The 19921-nt window shown below is 42.2% G+C and overlaps 1 protein-coding gene across 7 annotated transcripts in view; it reads right to left on the bottom strand.

Annotated features, from left to right (window-relative positions):
- The window catches only part of CTNNA2 (catenin alpha 2), a 982769-nt gene that overhangs the window by 437831 nt on the left and 525017 nt on the right, over positions 1–19921 (bottom strand). The window contains exon 7 of one of the 7 annotated variants that reach the window (XM_054728045.1): positions 1329–1337. The exons of the other annotated variants lie outside the window; for them this stretch is intronic. Coding sequence (XP_054584020.1) covers positions 1329–1337 — 9 coding nt within the window. The remainder of the gene's footprint in view (positions 1–1328; positions 1338–19921) is intronic. 7 annotated transcript variants of the gene reach the window in all.

Raw genomic sequence — 19921 nt, 5'->3', positions numbered from 1 at the left:
ATTTTCCTGCTCATTGAGTAAACAAATACAGCAGTGTGTTAAAAGTATTCCCCTTTAAAAAGCTGTATAAAGTAAGTCATATTTACAGGCAAAAACAAAATTCCAGATTGTTGAGTAACATTTTTTGAAGATTATTTTATAACTGGCCTTTAAATGTGACAACAGATTGGATAAGAAAAAGTGGGCATCCTTGAGGGCTGATTTCAAGGTGTACAATTTGTGTATAATTGGGGTAAATGGTGGAGTTAATATAAAAGGGTGGGTTCTCTTTGGGAGCATCTGGTACCACCCAGCTTCCCAGCATTGGTCTTTGGCCAGAACAAATCAGAGCTCTTTTACCTCCCTGAACGGACAACTCAACTTCCACTGCTGCCTTCCCTGTTTTTCCAACATTGCCATGGGAACCGGGGGCACTATAGAGAAGTGAGGAGGGTATTCATGGACCTGTCTGGATCATAAAATGCCACTCTATCTCAGAGTTCTACGATTCTTACATCTGAAACAGACCCTGATACTTTAGAAAACCCAAAGTCCCCCCTGTGTTACATTATAGACTAATCCTCTTGAATAGTCAAATCTTCCCTCTTCATAAAGGCCCAGGTCACCTTAGTCTCACCATAGTGCTCTCAATGACCACCTATTTCCATCTGAGCTCTTCTGGCTCAATACATAACACTACACTATGGTGCTAAGGACATCAGCATTAATGATGAGGGAGTAGGAAAAGAAAGATAAAATCATGGATATAATATTATAAAAATAATGTTTTCATGGGATGTTATGTTGTGTGGAGAAAACAGAAAAACAGAAATTTAGACACGGAATGAGTAAGATTACTAGTACATGTTAATAGACTGTGCAAACCAGAGAAATTGGATGGACCAAGGACAACACTCCAGAGACAAGTTTAAAAGGGAATGTGTTAAAAAGAAGTTGAATTATGGCACACATATCTTTGGAGATGACAGAAATATTAGGCTATTGGGTTGGAAAATATCAAAGACAGTATGTTACTGGGGATACAAAGTATTGGTATTGGCAACAAATGAGGTTTCAAATCTGGTTTGGGTTCAAGCCATTCTGCATATTCTCTAAGATATGCTAAAACCAAGGCCATTTGATGACTTACATTGTGCATCATTATCTCGCATGTATCTTAGATGTCCCATTTAGAGATGAACCAGACTCAGCTTACTGAGGGTGTTCAATAAATACTTATTTTTAGGTTCCCTCAATAGTTCCTGAGAGGTAAGTAGGAATAGTCATAGTTACTTTAATTTTAGAACTGCATTTATACACAATACCACACACGACATACAGATGCAAACATACCTGCACTATATAAATAAATGGCTTTCTAACAGTCATCCACTGTTGGCATAACTAAGCTGGGTGGTCAACCAAGTCTCAACTCCTGGACAGTTATTCCCGGCACACTGATAATATTCCCAGCACGAGAACACTCTTTTCAGATCACACCAAAGTAGGATATAGTAAGAACTGCATCCAGAACCGGCATTTTAAAGATAGCATAATTGTACCTTCCAAACACAAACATGGATTGAACATGTAGAAGGAAGGTACCATATTCACTTATGATCATGGTTTAGGTCATCTAATCTTGAGATGGCTGAATTGAGTGAAAATTATACTGTTATGATGCTAAAAACTTCCTCTGGTGTGAAATATCTTAAGCCTCTCTTTCACATTTTTATAATAACTAGTTTCTATTGTAAATGAGGGCTTTATTAAGTCTCCCAGGAACACACAGGGACCCACAAAATAGCATGCTGTTCCAATTTCTGACACTAGGTGGCCAGTACTAATCGCTGTGATACATCACTGAGGGGTGAATTCCATAGAATTGCAGACAAGGTTGGATGATTTCCCCACTTTGACATCTTGTGGCCTGAAAATCTAGTTTTACTTACCCTGATGACTTTATTCCTTCCTTCTATTCCATCTCTATTTCCCTTCCAGGTCAAAGTGTTTCTTAACCTACATGCCAGTCCCCAGGCATGTTTCATAAACCAAGAGGATACTTTTTTTTTTTTTTTTTTTTTTTACAGCTAAGCCAAGTAACTTGTCAGGAACTGTCACATGTTCTTAATTCTACAAGAGCATGGGACTCATGGGAGCCTCGGAATGTTCCCTAAGTGAGCCACCATTACTCAGGGACCTCTCTCCCCACATTATCTACAAAGTCTCTTCCTCATCCGCCTGTCAAACATCCTCCATGCTTCCCTCCCCAGCCCCTTCCCCAGCTTCATCATGAAAAGGTTCAGCAGCCTGTAACAAATGCTTATCAAGACTTAGGGTCTTCTAATTAATTCCTGGTAATGCTAGTTCTTATACCAATTAAGTCCTGGGGAACCAACCAGAGCCTTTCAAGGCCAGCTCTTTGCAGAGAAAAAGACTTCCATGCGGGGAGCAGTTATAGGGCCTTGACTGCTCAAACCTCCGTCAGTCCCCTTCTCACCCGCCACGTGGCCATGACACCTTGCTCTGGGGCCTTGGATGATCTTGAGTAATGCCACTCCCTGAAGTCCCACAGTAAAAATGGAATTTGTTTCCAGATGCTTTCGGTGAGCATGCACTGCTACACCCCAGGAAGAGGGGCGGCGTGGGGTGGGGCGGGGCGGGGCGGGGCCTAGGAGCTCCTGTCTCTGGATGGGGATCTGCTCATCCCAGGCAGTGCATCCTTAAAAGGCACTGGCACCGAGATGTCAGTTTAAGAGATAGGCCAGGAGAATAGCTATGGGGGGGGGGGGAATGAGGGGGGGACAAGTAAAAGGGGTGAGGAATTAGAGAGCAGGCCAGGACCCAGAACAACTGGCAGCAATGACACCCAGACACACTGCCAGGGAGCAGGACACAGCAGCCTGAAATAAAGGATAGTTTGAAGGCCACCAGAACCCAGCAGCATTTGGCCCAGGAATCTTCACAAAACTGTCCCCTTCCTTTTCCTACTTCATTTCGTAATCCCCTGTTCCACATGCAGGAAGCCATTCTGAGAACGCATCTCTCTGATAAATCAACACAGACCCTTAGCACCTCATGGTTGGAGGTGCTATTCAAGTCTTCTTGCCCAAAGCTGAGACGTAGAGGGGCTGTCACTGGCAAAGTCCACCCGATCTCCCTTTACCGCCGAGGAAACTTCCAGTGTGAAGGGCAGGCCTACTTGGAAGTTGACGGCAACAACACAAAGGAACAAGGTTGCCTCTCCCGCTAGCATCTCCCAACACCACTGAGAAAACACACAAGAGCCAGCCTTCATGTTTCTCTAAAATGATATGTTTGAAAGAAAGCACACTCAAATCCCCAGTAAAATTACCGGCATGAAGTAACATATCCAAGGTCACCACCCTGGATTAAGCAGGGCTGGGATCAGAGTCTCCATGCCCTTGATGCAATCATATAGGATATTTATTCTCTTGTATGACTTATGACAAGCACACATCTCTGTGGCCGTGTTCCCTGATCCGAGGATTAGGTTACATGGACTGAAAATGGGATGGGATCCTTGAAAAGCCAGGGTAATATTAGCTATTGAAATGGCACAAAAGTAAAACCTGCCTTTCTTTCTACGTGCTCCTGCTGGCCCTCTTAAAGCAGAGTCTCGGGAAAAGTCCCTTCTCTCTGTGTAGTGATAAACTCTGTAAGGGATACAAATTGGTGCTGGATCACACGTAGTAGTAAGGGGATCCTACCATTTGGGTTTCTCTATCTCCAATTAGCCACATTTTTTAAATGTTTATTTTAAGGAATGAGCCCAGGAAAACTCTACTTCACTTTTAATGATTTTCAAACCTAAAAACCTAAGGCTTTTGACAAACGAATACAAGCAAGTTCAGGCCCATGTGTGCAAATAGAGGCGGTAATCTACATCTTGCTTTTCTGTGTTTTTAGAGACTCGCTGGTTGTTCACCTACTCGATTTCCCTTTCGTCCTGAACACACAGGTAGATTACATTTCCCAGCATCCCTTAAATTAACTGTCAGTGACTGGGCTCTTATTTGTACATAGAACAGAGAGGATTACAAGGCACGGAGGAGGGAGAAGACACAAGATGGAAAGAGGCTGAATAGCAGCATGACTGTGTGGAAGAGATCATCAACCTCCCATACTGCAGTGCGCCCCTGACTTGACCACTAATCTCAGCTGCCTTGAGACTTTGAAAGCAAGATCCAGAGAGTTTGTTAACTATCGATGACAATAGAAGCAGAGTCACAGAAAACCACTGATTTGCATTAGTAATGCAACTCTACTAATGTGGGAGGGGTGACAAAGAGACCTACCACCCAGGTGTCTTGATTCCTCACAGGAATATGGTGCCTGGAACCAATTCCAGCATGTAATAATTACAAGAGTTCCATTAAAAGGTTGATGGGACTTTGGTGGCTCAACAAGGGTGAGCCACATATGTAGTTTACCTGTTGGAAACAGCTAAACAGCACTTCCCCCAAACCTGAATAGGACTGTTAACTGCCAGACAGCTCAGGGCATTTTATTGCCTCCTGTTGGCCAAACACCTGAACAGCTGTAGGCTATTCCCCAAACTGACAATGCTTCTGTACCCTTTGATACCTTACCCTTTGAAGTGTATATTTCCACCTTGCCTAGGGAAAAATTGTGTTATAATAAAAGCATGGGGTCCTAGACAAGGAAAAGAGTCTTTAGCTCCTTCAGCTGGAGATCCTCTGACCCCCAATGCCTTTCAAAATTATCTTTCGTCCTTGAACTCCTTCTTAATCATCTAATCATCCCCTTTCTCCAGAATGCAGAAACCTTTGTAAGGCTGGGAAAAGAACCCCAGCATTATGGCGCCTGAACGAGGGACACCAATAATACGTTTTTTTTGCTTTCCTTGATACAGTGAGAGTTCTCTCTCTGTTCTCATGAGGTTCAGGCAAATGGAAGTGATCCCAATCTTCCTACCATAAACCTCAATTATCTGAGTTAACTTGAGTGAGCTTGTGCGTCCTACAATCAAATGACTCTCCGACTAGTGCAAATAAGCCAATAGCCACCCGCTGCTGTATCTGCTCCACTCAGGGACCATAGGGCTGCACACTTGGCCTGAGCTGGCTTCCACTACAGGGATTGATAATTTCTCAAGAACAGAAATACCTTCTCCAATACTTTGAAAAGTTTCCTAGAGTTGTTAGTACAGTATTGGGCTCTCTGCTTACACAGGATTGCATTGTTATTTCCAGGGTTTCTGGTTCTCAGGGTCAATTACTGCAATCCTTCTTTTACAGAAAGAAGTGTGCTATGCTTAGCTCTATGTACCAAATAAGTTTGCTTTCATGTGTGCAGATTTGGGTACTTACGATATTATTAATAATAATGGCACAAATGAGCCTTGAAAAAATACTATTGAACTTAAAGAGGGTTAATAATCTTTAGCATCCCTGTGCATTCTGAATTTTAATAAATCTAAGAGTTAGGCTTGGAACTAGACACACCACGTACCAATTAATCTAGTACTTACTTTAATAACAGATTTTATAAACAAGTGATTAGATGGCCCTTGGGCCAAAGCATCACCAACTTTTTCTGTAATAAAAGTATTATCATAATATGGCCACACCCATTTATATATTATTGTCTATGGCTGTTTTATGGAAGAGTTGAGAAGTTGTGGCAGAAACTGGCTCACAAAGCAGAAACTATTTATTATCTGTCTCTTTACAGAAAAAAATAATTGCTAACTCCTGGAATAGAGAAAATATTACACTAACCATTTCCCTATCTTCATAAAATGGACCATCATGGTTCCCTCTTCTTTCATTCCTGTTATTTCTACTGTGGCCCAGATACTCAGTCCTTCTCCTCTAGCCCATGGCAAGAGCCCTCAGTACATCTCCTATCATCCATTCCTCACCCACTTGCCTCAGCCATTGCCCATGGTCATCTCCTCCATATGACTCCAATCCGCTAAGCCACTCTCAATAGTATCAATCCAAGTTTCAGGATGACATGATCTCCACTTTTAACTTTAAGAGATCATCAGAAAAAGAAAGAACCCTTCCTAGAGGAAGATTACAAAATGAAAGGTAGGTTATTGACCCTAATGACTAAAGCATTTTCTCTGGAAGCCCAAAGAGAAAGGATGGGGGTGGGGGGAAGAACACTAATACCTTCGGAACATTTATACATCCTGTATATGTAATATTTCCTTTAAGGCACAGTCATACCTTTTATATCATTTACTTGGGCATGGGAGTGGAAGAAGATTATACAAATCCTCTGATTTAAGGTAGTGATACTATACAACATATGTTTTATTTATCACTTCTGAAGCAACTTCAAAGAGAGAAAGAATCCTGTGTAGCCCCCTACAAGGTTATTAACACTTCTTCAAGGTTATTAAGCCACAATCTAGTTGTTATTACCTCGGTGAGTAAGGATGCCATTCTGCTACTGCCCAGAGGAGTGTCCTAAAGGTGTTATTGCCATTGGTTGCACAGCTATTTCTCCATGGCTGTGCTTTCCAAATCTGACTGCTCATTGAAATCACTCATAAAGAGATGCTTTCCCTAGTAAAGTATGATAGCATTAGCTCAAATCCATGTCAATATAATTAAGTTTCAGTCTGTCTGTCATATCACAGATAATGGCTGAGTGGATTTTCATTAAATTTGGAGGCTATGTGTCATATGCTAAAATTAATTTGGGGGGCTCGGGGGGTGTCACTGCAAGAATAAAATGCAGTTATTCATCAGAGCAGCTGCACGGAGGGAAGATGGGAGGTCTGGAAGTTTCTTGATCAGAAGAGACGGGCTTTTCAGTGGGGTTGCTTCTCCAAGCGGCACCTCTACTCAGGAGTGCCCTGCTGTGCAGACCTGCAGATATTCATCCAAAGGTAATTCATCATTGTAGTGATACAGCCCAGGCTGGCAGGTGCTGGATGATTTAAAGAAGGTGCTCTGTATCAATAGCTAAGTAAATAGACCTCTGGTTATTACCCGTTTAACCTTCTTTGTTTTCAGTCCGGTGGTTTGTAACCCATTTAATTTTTGTCAAGGATGTTAAAAAGCAGCTCAACAGTAATTGTCTTTTCTCTGATATATGAGAGGCAACGGTCACAAAATGTTTTAGGAATAAAGTAGATGAATTGGTCTTTCTTGGTCACTTAACCAGCAAGTGAAATGAAACACACACACACACATACACACACACACACACACAAATTATAAAGTTAGGGAATCTGGGCTGACTCCCAACTTGCTACAAATCAGCTTCAGTTAACCTTTTTCATCTTCACTTGTATCATCTACAAACTGGGGTGGAAACAACCTCTGCTTGTCTCAGCCGAGGTTCTTTGGCCACAGGAAATAGAACCCCTTCAGTGCTATCTAAGGGCAGCACGCACCCAAGGGCAGGAAGTTAGGGCTGGGGGCCATGTGAGACCAGGACTAGTCAGCGGGAGGACTGGAAGACAAAGCTGAGGTGGGCTCTGGTATTCAACTCTAGTGGCTCCAGTTCTCTGTCCCTGACATTCTCTACTGCCTCCACATGTGAGCTTCACCTTCAGGCTAACAACAAAATAGTTTGTAACCGTGGATGACAATATCCAGAAAAAGACAGAAACAGTTTTTCTTCCAGCTTTCTCCCAAGAGAGAGAGAACACGTTGCCCAAATCCCCAGAAAACTTTCCCTTCTTGGTATGTGATTTTTCAAATTAGAACAGACACTCATTCATGGATCGTTCCATGTGATCAGAAATGAATGAACGGCAAAAACTGATTGGTTTATACCTGGATTTCTAGACCCACCCAGGCATCTAGGGTATGGAAATGGATGGCATGGAAAACCCCACAATGCCCATTACACCCACGGGATGATGAAAAACCACCCATGATCCTCAGGCATCCGATTCCTCTTATAATTGTGATACAGAAAATTCCATTTGTTTAGAAAAGGAGGGAGCTATCTTTCGAAAATCATTCTTTTCCACTGATTATATGTGTGGGATTCCTTTAGCATGGAATAAATACTGTCCATCTACTCTCAGAAAACAGGGTTGGACATTTGTATTTAAAATGTGTGCACACAAATTACTAATGACTGACATAATTCAGGAGTTCAGATTTGCTGTGACGTATGAGAGAGAGCATGGAAGGAGGATAAAGTTCTACACTCAGGACTAGTGCAATCACAAGTGACTAAGCAGCACACAAGCCCCAAATAGTGATGCTACCTAAGCAATTCAACCCTTACCTTCAACACTACTTGGGCTGCGGTCAGCTTTACCCCCTATTTGGCCCATGTGTCCCTTTCTCCTAACAGTCATTGGCGTGCAGTGAACAATGACTCTGACAGCGATTTCAGAATCCCTCGTAACAAGCTCTCCCAACCAGCTTGGGCATCTTCTTTGTGACATCAAAATGAGGCAGCAACTCAATAGCAAGTTAAAGGGGTGTCAGGGGAGGGGTCAGGCCCATTGGACCACAATCTAAGGGAAATGATGGCCATGACATTGGCTAATGACATAATCTTCCTGAACACTGGTCCTGACGTGTGCATTCCTGGGAAGATTGACCAAGTTTAGTCCTGACAGGCAGAGAAGCAGCTTGGCCTGTTGGGGACTCATAATGCACGGTGTCTGCGCTGACCACCAAACCACCAGCTACACAGCCAAAGGCATATTTGGGGGTCAAAGCTCCCTGGGCAACTTTCCTTTCCCCAAGTTTTTCCAGATTACCAGTGTCTAGGCCACACGAGAAGTTAATAAAGCAGATAGTTATTCTCCACCGCGGTCCTGTCACAGACGCTCTGTCTTTGGGCTTTTGTCTTTATGCATCAGTAAACTGCCAAACACCCAAGTACTTCCTAGGTCTCGCAGGCAAGTCATAAATGTCATCTTCGCTATGTTTCTTCATCAATCAATCCTGCCCACATCTGTGGCCCAGTGAGGGGTGTAGGGGGGGGGGATGCTCTGTGGAAGAGCAGAGGGGGGAGGAGTTGCCCTGTGCATGTGACGAACGCCATGCAAGGTTCAGGGCTCATCAGCACCAGAGGCAAGACTTGGGCTCATTCACGTCCACGGACAGAAGGAGCCGTCAGCAAAGGCATGAAGCGGCTGCTGTCTGTGCTCTCCCCGCGAAGGATGCGTACCTGACAGCAGGAGCCAGTGCCGTCACAGGCGAGGCAAGCCCATGACATCAGGAGCCAGGCCAAATGGGGGCAAGCTTCCAGTGCTTCATTTATAAAACGGCCTTCAGAGCACCCCCATGACAGTGCTGTGTGCGGACGAACGGAGACAGAAGCCACACTGGAAATTCCTCATTCAGCATCTGACATCCGGGAAATATTCAGAAATGCAGCACTACTTATAATTTTGACGAATAATGCCTAAAGTGTCTCTCCTTGGAAACACAGGCCGTGACAGTTCACCCAGAGCTGTGGAATTAACCTCATTTGTATCAACGAAGTGAGAAGAAATAATAAATGGATCCTTGAGAGGAGGCTTGGGATAGATGACCCCTGTCTTCAGATATGCCATGTCACCTGAAAAGGGGGGTGACATTGGACAGCTCTGCATGAACGTGACAGGGAATCTCCTAAAGGCGTTCTTAACTCAAGTTTAGCATCCACGATAACATACCCTCGCTCCCATGCGCAGGACCTTTCCAGGCTGGTTTTACAGAAAGGCAATAAAGGGGAAGTGGGGTGGGGCATGGGACAGCAGAACCAATGAACATCCTCCTGGAGCTGAGTGGAGTGAGGTGTCCAGAGGAGAGGTGGGAGGAGGGATGTGAGAGAGAAGGAGACGTTTCCATATCACATATTTTAGTTACTTATCTGGAGTTCAGGTCCCTCTGCTCACCAGGGTCATGATGTATCTTGGGGAAGTTTATTATCAGGACTTCTCATCAAGCCTTTACCATCCACACAGGCCTCCAAATTCAAGCCCAAGATGGAGAGAGACATGAGGTAAACGGAGGCAGGGGAAGCATGGCTGCTGCGTGATCCCAGAAGGCCCATTCTAACCAGAGCCCATGTGAACAGTCTCCCCATTGAATTTGATCTGGGAGAACACATGACATTCACAAGCAGAGGTCCTGGAAATTGTGGTTGGTACTGCAACAGCGTGGGGCCTACCACTAATAAACACATCTGGACAACTAGTATCCCAAGCTTCCGGGCAGCCGTGGGTGTGACTTTGAGCTTCAGTAAATACTCTGAAGACCCAGCCATCATAGGGAATGGCCTATGGCCTCTCAAGAGAGTTCTGGTCTCATCATGCCCTTTGCCTTTCTCATGAAGTCATGGTTATATCTATTTGTCTGGCTGGACACAGAGTGAAACCACAGGCCCATGGAGGGAGACCAAGTGCAGTTAACTGGAGGAGTGGTTTGTCTTTAACGCCAGCAAGCCAAGGACGTTCCATTAGCTGAAGCCACCGAAGACTATCATAAGGATGGAATGTCTCGACCCTCATTTGATAATGGATGTCACAGGCGGTAAAGATTATTCAACTTTTTGAGGGACTTAATGGTGGGGATGATCAATTAAAAAGCATGATACAGAAAAATATTCATCCCATAGGAAAAGGATAATATACATTCTTTCTGAATTGAGATAAAGAATAATTATTAGAATCTAATCAGTATTATTGTTGTTGTTGTTAAGGCTATCACTTAAAAACAATAGGAACCCACCATCAGACAAACATGAGGAGTACATCCAGAGGAAATTGAAACTGATTCTGTTCTAACTTACACTAGGATCGACTAATTTCATTTTGTACGGTCCCATTGCTTTGACACATGGCTGAATGAGATACAAAGCAACTATTTTAATAAAATCTAATTCTACAGGGAAAAAAGGCCATCATCATCCTAGATTTATGCCTCAGTTAGTGAGAGAATAAGTCTGACAGAGCCATTATATGTTATTCTGTATACATAGCCGTTTTCATTGAAGTTACTTCAAGATGTTTTCCTACCATAGCAATGGAAATTTTTTTTAAAAAATTAAAAATAGGGAATTGCTGCTATAAAACATATACATCGCAAAGGACTCATATTCTGCATTTTTCTTAAACCACTTACCATAAAGCCTTCATTTTTTTATGATCAACTTGGTGCTGATTTCATGATTTGCAGCCAGAAACAACTGATTTCACAGCATCAGTCAGTCATGAATCTTAAGAACCTAAATTCTGGTTCTTAAAGCAGTGCCCAGAGACACAAATGAGATTTCTCTCCACAAAGTGGGACTCCCTGTTTGCAGCTTTGATTAAAAGGAACAAAGTTAAGAAATTGGCAACCGTGTCCTCCTTTTCTACTGTTTAGGGAAAAGTTTAAAATGTTTTTTCCCAACTGTAAGCCATGACGAGGGTGGAGCTCTGGGAGTGGACCTGCTCAAACACTGTCCTGGGGCCAGGACACATATTCCTGAGGAGGAGGGTGGCCCTGCCCTCTCTCTCGGGCAAGCCACCATCCATTTCATTGTGCTGCTCCCTTTAAGAAAGATACTGACGCGCTAGAATAGGGTCCATGTGTTAGTACTCAGGAAGGTGAAGTGTGTGGGGATTCTGATGAGGAGGAGGATTGAATTAATGCAGGCTATTCACTCTGCATTGGAGTGGGGGTTAGAAGGTGAGGATAACCTTTCTGTCTTTAGAGCTCTCACTTCAAAAAGGAGAATTTGATTTCATCTGTGGCAGCCAGAAGGTTGTGGAGAAAAGTGCTTTGCAATTGAGAATGATTACCTGAATGATGAGGTCTAATGGTGCAGGGACTATGAGGTAGGCCAGTGGTAGGTTTAATAAGCACAGATGTGGTGGCCTGAACTCGGGGAGGCCAGACAGGAGCACAGGGTGAAGAGATGGAAACCATGAGTGTGCAGACATCATTCCAGATGCTCAGACTGAAGTGGGAGAGCCTTGCCCCAGGCCAGAGGACACAATGGAGGACATACTCTAGAAATGATGGACGAGAGGTGAACAAGGGTGGGTACACATGCAGACAAGGTGGTTGGTATAAATTAACAGGGGATGAGGTGGGTGGCATCTCCGAGGGGGCAGAGAGGCAGCAAAAAGTTGAGACTGTCCTGCCTTCTGAATTTTTTATCATGTGAGCAAGGGCCCTGAGCTCTAGGGACACAAGAGCAATGGCAGTTTTATAGCAAAAGGATGAGGACAAGGCATGGGATGTGAGAAGGTAAAGCTGGTGCTCTGGCTTGAGGGCTGGGGCAACCAAGAGGCCCTCTCAGAGCTTTGTGTGCCTAGAATAGTGGGGCTGCATCCCACTCACTTCCTTTGCATCAACTCTCTCATCCAGCAATACCAACAGCCAGGTGTGACATCTATGATTACCTTGAGTCTAGAAAATCGTAACGCTGGGAATGCTGGGATAATGTCTCTTTCTAAGATTGCAAGTCACATCCAAATCCACCGGGATGGGCATTGATTCACATACTTCTAAGTATTCAAATACTTAAAAGGGGGTCAAATTCTCTCAAATACTTAGAAGGGGGTCAAATTATCCAAACCAGATGTGGGCCCAGCTCATTCTGTGGAAAGCAGCGTTGCTTTCAGGAGCTACTCTAAGTAGCAGTTACGTTCCCTTTCCAACAGGCAGCCTGCACAGTTATTGATTTATTCTGAACATTCTGTAACACGGCTATTCAAAGAGACTAAATTGGGAGAAAAGTAGGTAAAAAACAGGGCAAGTCACTACGCCAACAGTTGTTTCTTGGCTTTCTGACTTTTGCCTCTGACTTGACTAAGTGCTCTTTCCCCAAAACAAAGAGACAAAAATGCAGAAATGAACACTACTCAAAGAAAACCTAAGTTACATCCTGAGAAGCACCAACTTCAACCTGTCTGATCTTTCCGTTACACTGGACAGACAGTAGAATTTACACACTCAATCGACAGATAGTAAGATGGCCAATATGGGCATCTGAATGCTGGAATTTAGAAAAAACAGAAATTAGATATAGCTGTATGACTATAAGTTGTTGAGGTTTTTCTGAACACAATTCCAAGCCAAACCAGCCTATTTCACTCCCAAAGCGTTGGGAGGACTCTGTCTAGATGGAGTCACCAGAGAAACAATCTCATTCTAGTTTTTCAAATTTCAACACCTATTTACTAAAATAACAACTAAACCACCACCACCACCACCACACCACAACAACAACACACACACACACATTCAGTGAAGGTCATGTGATAGGATTTGAGAGTTAGGCATAAAGTCACTGCCTGATAGAGAATGTGTTATAGATACTAAGAGATGGCGTGTACTGCCTCTTCACCTTTTTCACATGGCCTTAATCCAGCCAGCTCCCTAGGGTTTACCCTCCAGCTCAGCAATTCACTCGCAGTGACAGCGCGAAGCAGCAGGAAGAACTCAGACCTGGGTTTGGAGAACCAGAGCCCTAGTTGTATCTCTGCAGCTCACTAGTCACTGCATCCTGAGGGGTTCAGGTTGCTTCAGCCTAATTTTTAGGATCTGAGTCTCTTAGAAGTAAGATTTGAGTCATAACCTTGTCTTTTCACTTAGAAATAACATTTTCAAATATAGTAAAGTCAACAACAAATTTAATATCTAAATAATAAAGAAGGAAGCTATGTTCGGGATGGGACAACATAAGTGACTGATGAATAATAAAGGAATCATATAAAATCAGACAGACTAAGATCACTATAAGTTGGACTTATTGTTAAGGTGAGATTTGTTTTGCATATAAATATAATTTGGGATACCGAAGGCAGAGGTAAAATTAATTGGGAAAAAAAAAGCCAGGTCAAGATGATTTGGGGGAGTTGGTGTACGTGTGGCTTTTGTCATCAATGCTTTTTTTCTGCCTCCTTTCTCCCCACATATTGTCCAAGTGGCAAACGTACCAAGTGTTTGAATTCAGGCAATGGAGAGTGCCTGCCACCGGTTTGCTCTCCCTGATTGCGAAGTGCCTGAGGTAGGCAAGGTGGCAATAGTGGGAAATGCAAAGCCTTCCAGGAGTCTGAGCACCGAAGGAAGTAAACCTTCTCTAAAGCACTGGCTTTATGATAAGGCGACTGGATAAAAAGTCTACCTCCTTCAATTTAAAGCCTTACAACTGGAGGTCATTAAACCTGCATGAATAAATTCCAGAAGTTAAAAACCTATAAAAATTAGTCTAGCAAAAGAATCTGTTTTGCACACACTTTGACCATTAATCTGAATGCTCTTTAGCTGTCCAATACCACTTCACTCTCTCTTCTTCCTCCTCCTCTTCCTTCTTTGCTTTGTTCCTTCTTATCTTCTTGTCTCTTCCCCTTCCCCTCCTCCTTCTTTTTTCTTTCCTTCCCTCTTCTCTTCTCTTCTCTTCTCTTCTCTTCTCTTCTCTTCTCTTCTCTTCTCTTCTCTTCTCTTCTCTTCTCTTCTCCTTCTTCTCCTCCTTTTCCTTCTTCTTTTCAAGCTCAGGAGGCTTATAAGATATCTAGAACAAGGAGAGTCAAACCAGAGTAGTGCAGTGTCTGCCATTTCACCCTTTCTTTCATGAAATGTTTAATGATTCAGGGGAAAAGGTACAGATGGAAGAAAGGAAGCTGAATGCCAGTAAACTAATCTAGTGGGAATGAGTGGCATATAAAAGAAGAGGTTCATACTCAGCCTGTGTTTCCTAACACAGTTACTGGGTTGGTAAATAGTCATCTTTCACTTATCCAGTCCTAGGATACAGGATCCCATGAGGGTGGGCAGAATTGTAAGCCCCAATTTTGGGCAAGGATTTTAAGAAGCTGCCTTCTAATTTGCAAGCTGGCCTGAGATCACCATGCCAGGACCACTATGCAACCCTTTACAGCAAAGAAAGCAAATTGGAGCCCTAGGACAAACAGCCAAAAGTCTACCAGTGCCTCCTTCAATAATGGGGAATTGTGCAAATGTTCTAGTGGGCCATTAAGTTCAAGACATCTTTAAAGGTAATGGAGCCCTAAAAAATAAACTGTCAGTAAGGAAGAAGACTCAATAGAGGAGAAGAGTAAAGAGGACAAACTACTCTGTAATCACTGGTGTCTTACAATAGTAATAGGCAATATTGTATAATTCCTTCGTAATCATAAAACAATAGAGCATCATACAGTTGATGTCACCTCAGATTTGATGAAATACAGTTTAATGCTATTTTTGAAGACATCAAGGACTTTTTCTTAAGCCTCAGAAGGCTTCAGACTTTCTCCTATAGGGTCTACAGGTACCAGCAGAGTTGAAGAGGTGGAGTGGGGGTTCCCAGTAATTTCTCCTGAGGAAATGTCTGTCTTGCGAGCTCACAGTTTTAACTTCAATTTTTCAGTTGCAGATCTTTGTGGGGAGACTGATGCACATCAGCAGACTTTGGGGCCTTTGTCTCCCTCAGTGCTCCTGTGAGGGGGCTGGGAGGGAAGAAAGGGAGGAAGGCTTGGGTCTAGAAATGCTGTCAGGCCTAGTCTAATAAACCTCCGGTAGGAAGACTCAACCTCACAGTTAAGGTGGTCATTATATTCAATTGTATTAAAAGGGGGAGATGTATTTCTTTTTATTTTGTTTCACTTTGAATAAAAGGGGCAGGGTTTAAAAAACTGCTTATGAAAACATAGGCATTCAGAACACAGTTAAACTCCCTAGGCAGGCACTGAGCCTTCCAGGATGTTCCTTGTTCCCAAGTGACCACCTTTCTTTGATCTGGATCCTTTCTGGACCACAGACGGCATTCTAACAGAACTTTTCACTAATGCTATTCTCTTTAACAAGAGATGAACATAACAATTATGTTCATCTCTTCATAATTGCATAAATCTCAATGATGTCCATCTTTTCTTTCTTTCTTTTTTTTTTGTTTTTTTTGTTTTTGTTGTTGTTGTTGAGTTACTTGGTGTGACAGTGTTCATCTTTTTAAGTCCATTTTTCCTGTCACCTTTCCAATGGCAACACCTTTTGATCCTCCAAGCTGGTCATAATCTCTGCCACCTATGAAAATCAATGGAGAAAGAACATACTTCCCCATCTCTCTTACAGCATTTATCTAAATTGTGTTGCAATCACTTATGTACCTGCTATCTCCCCTACTAAACTGTAATAACCTGAGACAAAGGGTCTTTTTTTTTTTTTTTTTTGCATCCTTATAGGGAAGACATCTTACCTTAGGTCAAAGTCATGCCTGGGCCTTTCTGATAGAGTATGGAGAAGGGTCTGACAGCACTCTCCTTGCAAAAGGAGCTGGTCAGGGATTCCTCAGCAAGAACCCATTCTGATAGAAAACATTCAGACAGAGCACCTGATCTCAGTTAGAAAGCCATAGGCCTTGAAACAGAGCAGCAGTTCTACACTGAGTGAGCTTTCCCACCCCAGGAACTTGGTTCACAGTTACATGGCCTGGTGGGTTATTATAAAAACAGAAAGATGCTGTTGCTAACAATCCCGTAAGATGCCAATATTAGATATGCACATGAAAAACTACTTTTGATGAGAGAGTGTATAGCTGGTCTTCAGCACACTCACAGGGGCTCCCATAATCAGTAGCAAGAGGCCCAGGAGATGCAACAAACATGGAATAAACCACTAGAAGGTGTGACTGAAGCATTCAGAATGCTGGGAGGGAAACATGGTTGGTGCCATGTGAAAGCTGGTGTACCTTCTATGATTTGTAAGCCTGAGTGTTAGACCTCTTAAAGGCATCAAAAATATTTGCTATGATTTCAAGGGGTTGGGGAGGTAGGAACATTGTGAATTTTTGGCCCGGTGTGAGGCATAGACTGATGCTTTAGTATCTTGATGTCAGAATAGAGGACAGAGTTCAACTTTTACAAATATTTTTGAAAGAAAGACTTCAGCATGTACCTTCAGGATTACTGCAGTTAAAAAACAAAGACAAGGTATTAAGTTGGTGAAACTATTGAGGCTGTTGTTGTTGTTTTGGTTTTAACTTAATGTACTGTGAGGCAAGGAATAAACATACATCTGGTATGCCATAAAAATGTGAACAGATGATCTAGAATGCAGAGTAATTAAAAATAAAGCTGCCTTGAGAAACCTATCTTGAAGTGGCTACATGGAGAGAAAATGGAGGGATTTAATAAAAACAGTGCCGATTAAGATATTAGAGGGCTAGATTATGATAGACACTTAAAAGACTGAGGTTTTGTCATAAAAGTAATCCTAAGTATAATGTATATATATTTCCTGTTAATTAAACCTTTCTAAATCCAGGCATTCCAAATACAGAAGGTGAAGAAAGTATAGAAGTTGATTCTTCAGTATAGTAAGTTTAATTAAGAATATAGGTGGGTGAATGTGCTGCTGAGTAGTTTTACTTACGACTAGTATCTCGAGGTTCACATTAGGTGGTATATTTTTAAAACACAAGTAACATAAAATAGAAATTGTGATCCTTGCTTAGCTAACTCATGGGGCTTCAATTAGGTAGAATTGAATGAGAAAATGAAAATAAAATTTCCTTTAAAATAACTAAAGACAATAGAAATATTTTATATTCACATTAATAGTGCCTAAAATCCAGTAGGTTCTCAATAATTTGGTTGACTTGAATAGCTATAGCTAAAAAATAGCTACAGCTAAATCTGTTCTTACTGTGCATATCATGGGATACTGAACAAAGTTTATTGCATAGAATTATTGCACTTAAATATAGCATTGCAGGGATTTATGCTCAAAATTATACTGTAGCAGATGTCTCAGGTTGCTTTGTAAGTCAGTCAAGGTTCAATCTTGGCTGTAATTTTTTTTTTTTAGCTTCTGAAAATGGATTTCACTATCTGCACTATGTATTACTTACCACTGAGCCAAGTTACCCAAGTGCATTATATATAGGGGATCATATCTTGGATTGTAGATCCTTAGCATATTATTCTACTTAATATTAAATTGAGGTTTCGATGTGTGTAACCATCCATTACTAAATTACACAATTAAATAGTTTTACTCTGTATTATCCTATACCTCAGGTGATTCCAAGCATTAATGAATGAAATTGTAGTATTAATTCAATGATACTAATTACTCTTAAGAAGAGGGTGTCCCAAGAAATGTACATACACTTTGAATACTTATTAATTCCAATGGGTTATATCTAAAAAGAAAGAAACATCAATTGAACAATCAGCTGTTAAATGTGTATACATTTTGGGGGGACACTTTGTATACTTTCACCTTGTCAAGTGGAGAGAAAGTTGAGTGCATAAGGAAGCTCTTTTTATTGAGTCCTTACTATGTGCCAGGCTCTGGGCTAAGGGCTACTCATGCATTATGTCTTTCAATGATCACAAGAACCCTATGAGTAAATACTATTACTATTCTCATTTTGCAGTCCGGAGAACTGAGCCTAAGAGAGGGTAAGGAATATGCTCAAGGTCATAAAGCTAATCATCTGGGTTCAATTCCAGACTCTTCTGATTCCAGAGCTCTTTCCCTCAACTCCTTGGGTGCACTGCCTATCTGTCCATCTTTGTCACCTTGGTTCATAAAAGATGTGTGCCCCAGGGCAACCCCTTCAAATACAGAAGGTCTGGTCTTTGTATTAATCCCCAAACTGCTGTCAGTTAACATAGGATGGTATCTGGAAGGCCTGTTCATTTCCCTCCAGGTGATGCAAGAGATTGCACACTTTTTCTAAAAATTGAGAGATAGCATCTCTCCTTGCTAATTGGGTGCTCTTAGGGGCACAGGCAGAGACATGCCCCAATGTTTTCTTTCCCTTTGAAGCCTAAAGCAGCCCACCTATCTGGGGGTAGAGCCAGACTGATGGTGGGTGATAGAGTTTTTCACAGTTGATGGAAAGTGGTATCGATATCAGGAAGTACTCAATGCCTCAACCTCCCACCCCTTCCAACTCCAGCCCAGAATTAGAAAAATGAAATAACTTCTAACTGCCTGGTGTTATGTGTGACGTTTAGAAACAATTTGTTCTGAATGAAGTCATTGCAGGGTAAATGTAAACACTGTGAGATGGTAAGTCATAATGGATTATTAACCCATTAAATGGCCTCATTAATACATGAGATTCTTTTGCAACAGTTCCTGAAGGAAGCATTGTGGCCTACCCACAGAAGGTTTCAGCTGTGTTCTGGGGTGTGCTCCGCAGAGGGGATTCCAGTGTGCAGAAGGTCAAGTGGGCCAGCTCCTGCCACTTTCCCAATTCCAACCATAGCAGCTCTACTCTGCTCATAGCTTAGGCTCTGTATTTCATGTTGCGAAAAAGCAAATGAAGAACAACAACAAAAGAATTGTAAAGTTTCTAAAAAATGACAATCACAAGTGTAGTGGGGTGAGTGTGAAATTTGTATTCAGCGAGGTCTAGGGCAGCACCTAATACAATAAAAATCATCATCTTTCCCTCAGAACAGGTTTGGATTTGGGCAGCAAGGCAGGGACATTTCTTGAAACCTACTGGGGGTCTGGTCCTGAGCCAGGTCTTTCATTTAATCCTCTGTGAACAGACATTAGGCCCATTTTACAGATGGCCAAAAAGCTCAGGGAGGTTAAATAATTTGCACAGAGTTACAAAGCTGATGAGTGAAAAAGTTGGGACTCAACTATGGCATCCCTGGTCCCTAAAGGACCCCATTGTCATCTGGAAGATACGGATGAAGTTATGGATTTGGAGACCAATGTAAGAGTGGGTACTTGAAGGTAGTAAACCAAGCTTTGCCACTTGGCATTGTGTATGATCACCAGTCCTGTTTTTGCTTACAAAACCACATAGAAATTGTCTATTTGGGTCACTATCATTTTGTGGGCCACTAAAAAGTGGAAAGAGCTCAGATTAAACTAGGCCTCCCAGAAATGTTTTTTTCTATGATGTCTGTCAGGGTATTCATTAGTGTTGGTTTTGGTATTAGTATTAGCATATTCTTTATTATTTAAGCTGCTCTGTATGCCACAAAGAATGTGTTCAAAAAAGCAATGAAGATGATTTTAAT

The sequence above is a fragment of the Eptesicus fuscus genome, chromosome 16, assembly GCF_027574615.1.
Source record: "Eptesicus fuscus isolate TK198812 chromosome 16, DD_ASM_mEF_20220401, whole genome shotgun sequence".
Lineage (NCBI taxonomy): Eukaryota > Metazoa > Chordata > Mammalia > Chiroptera > Vespertilionidae > Eptesicus > Eptesicus fuscus.
The sequence above is the reverse complement of the archived record's forward strand: the minus strand, read 5'-3'. Positions and strand labels throughout refer to the sequence as shown.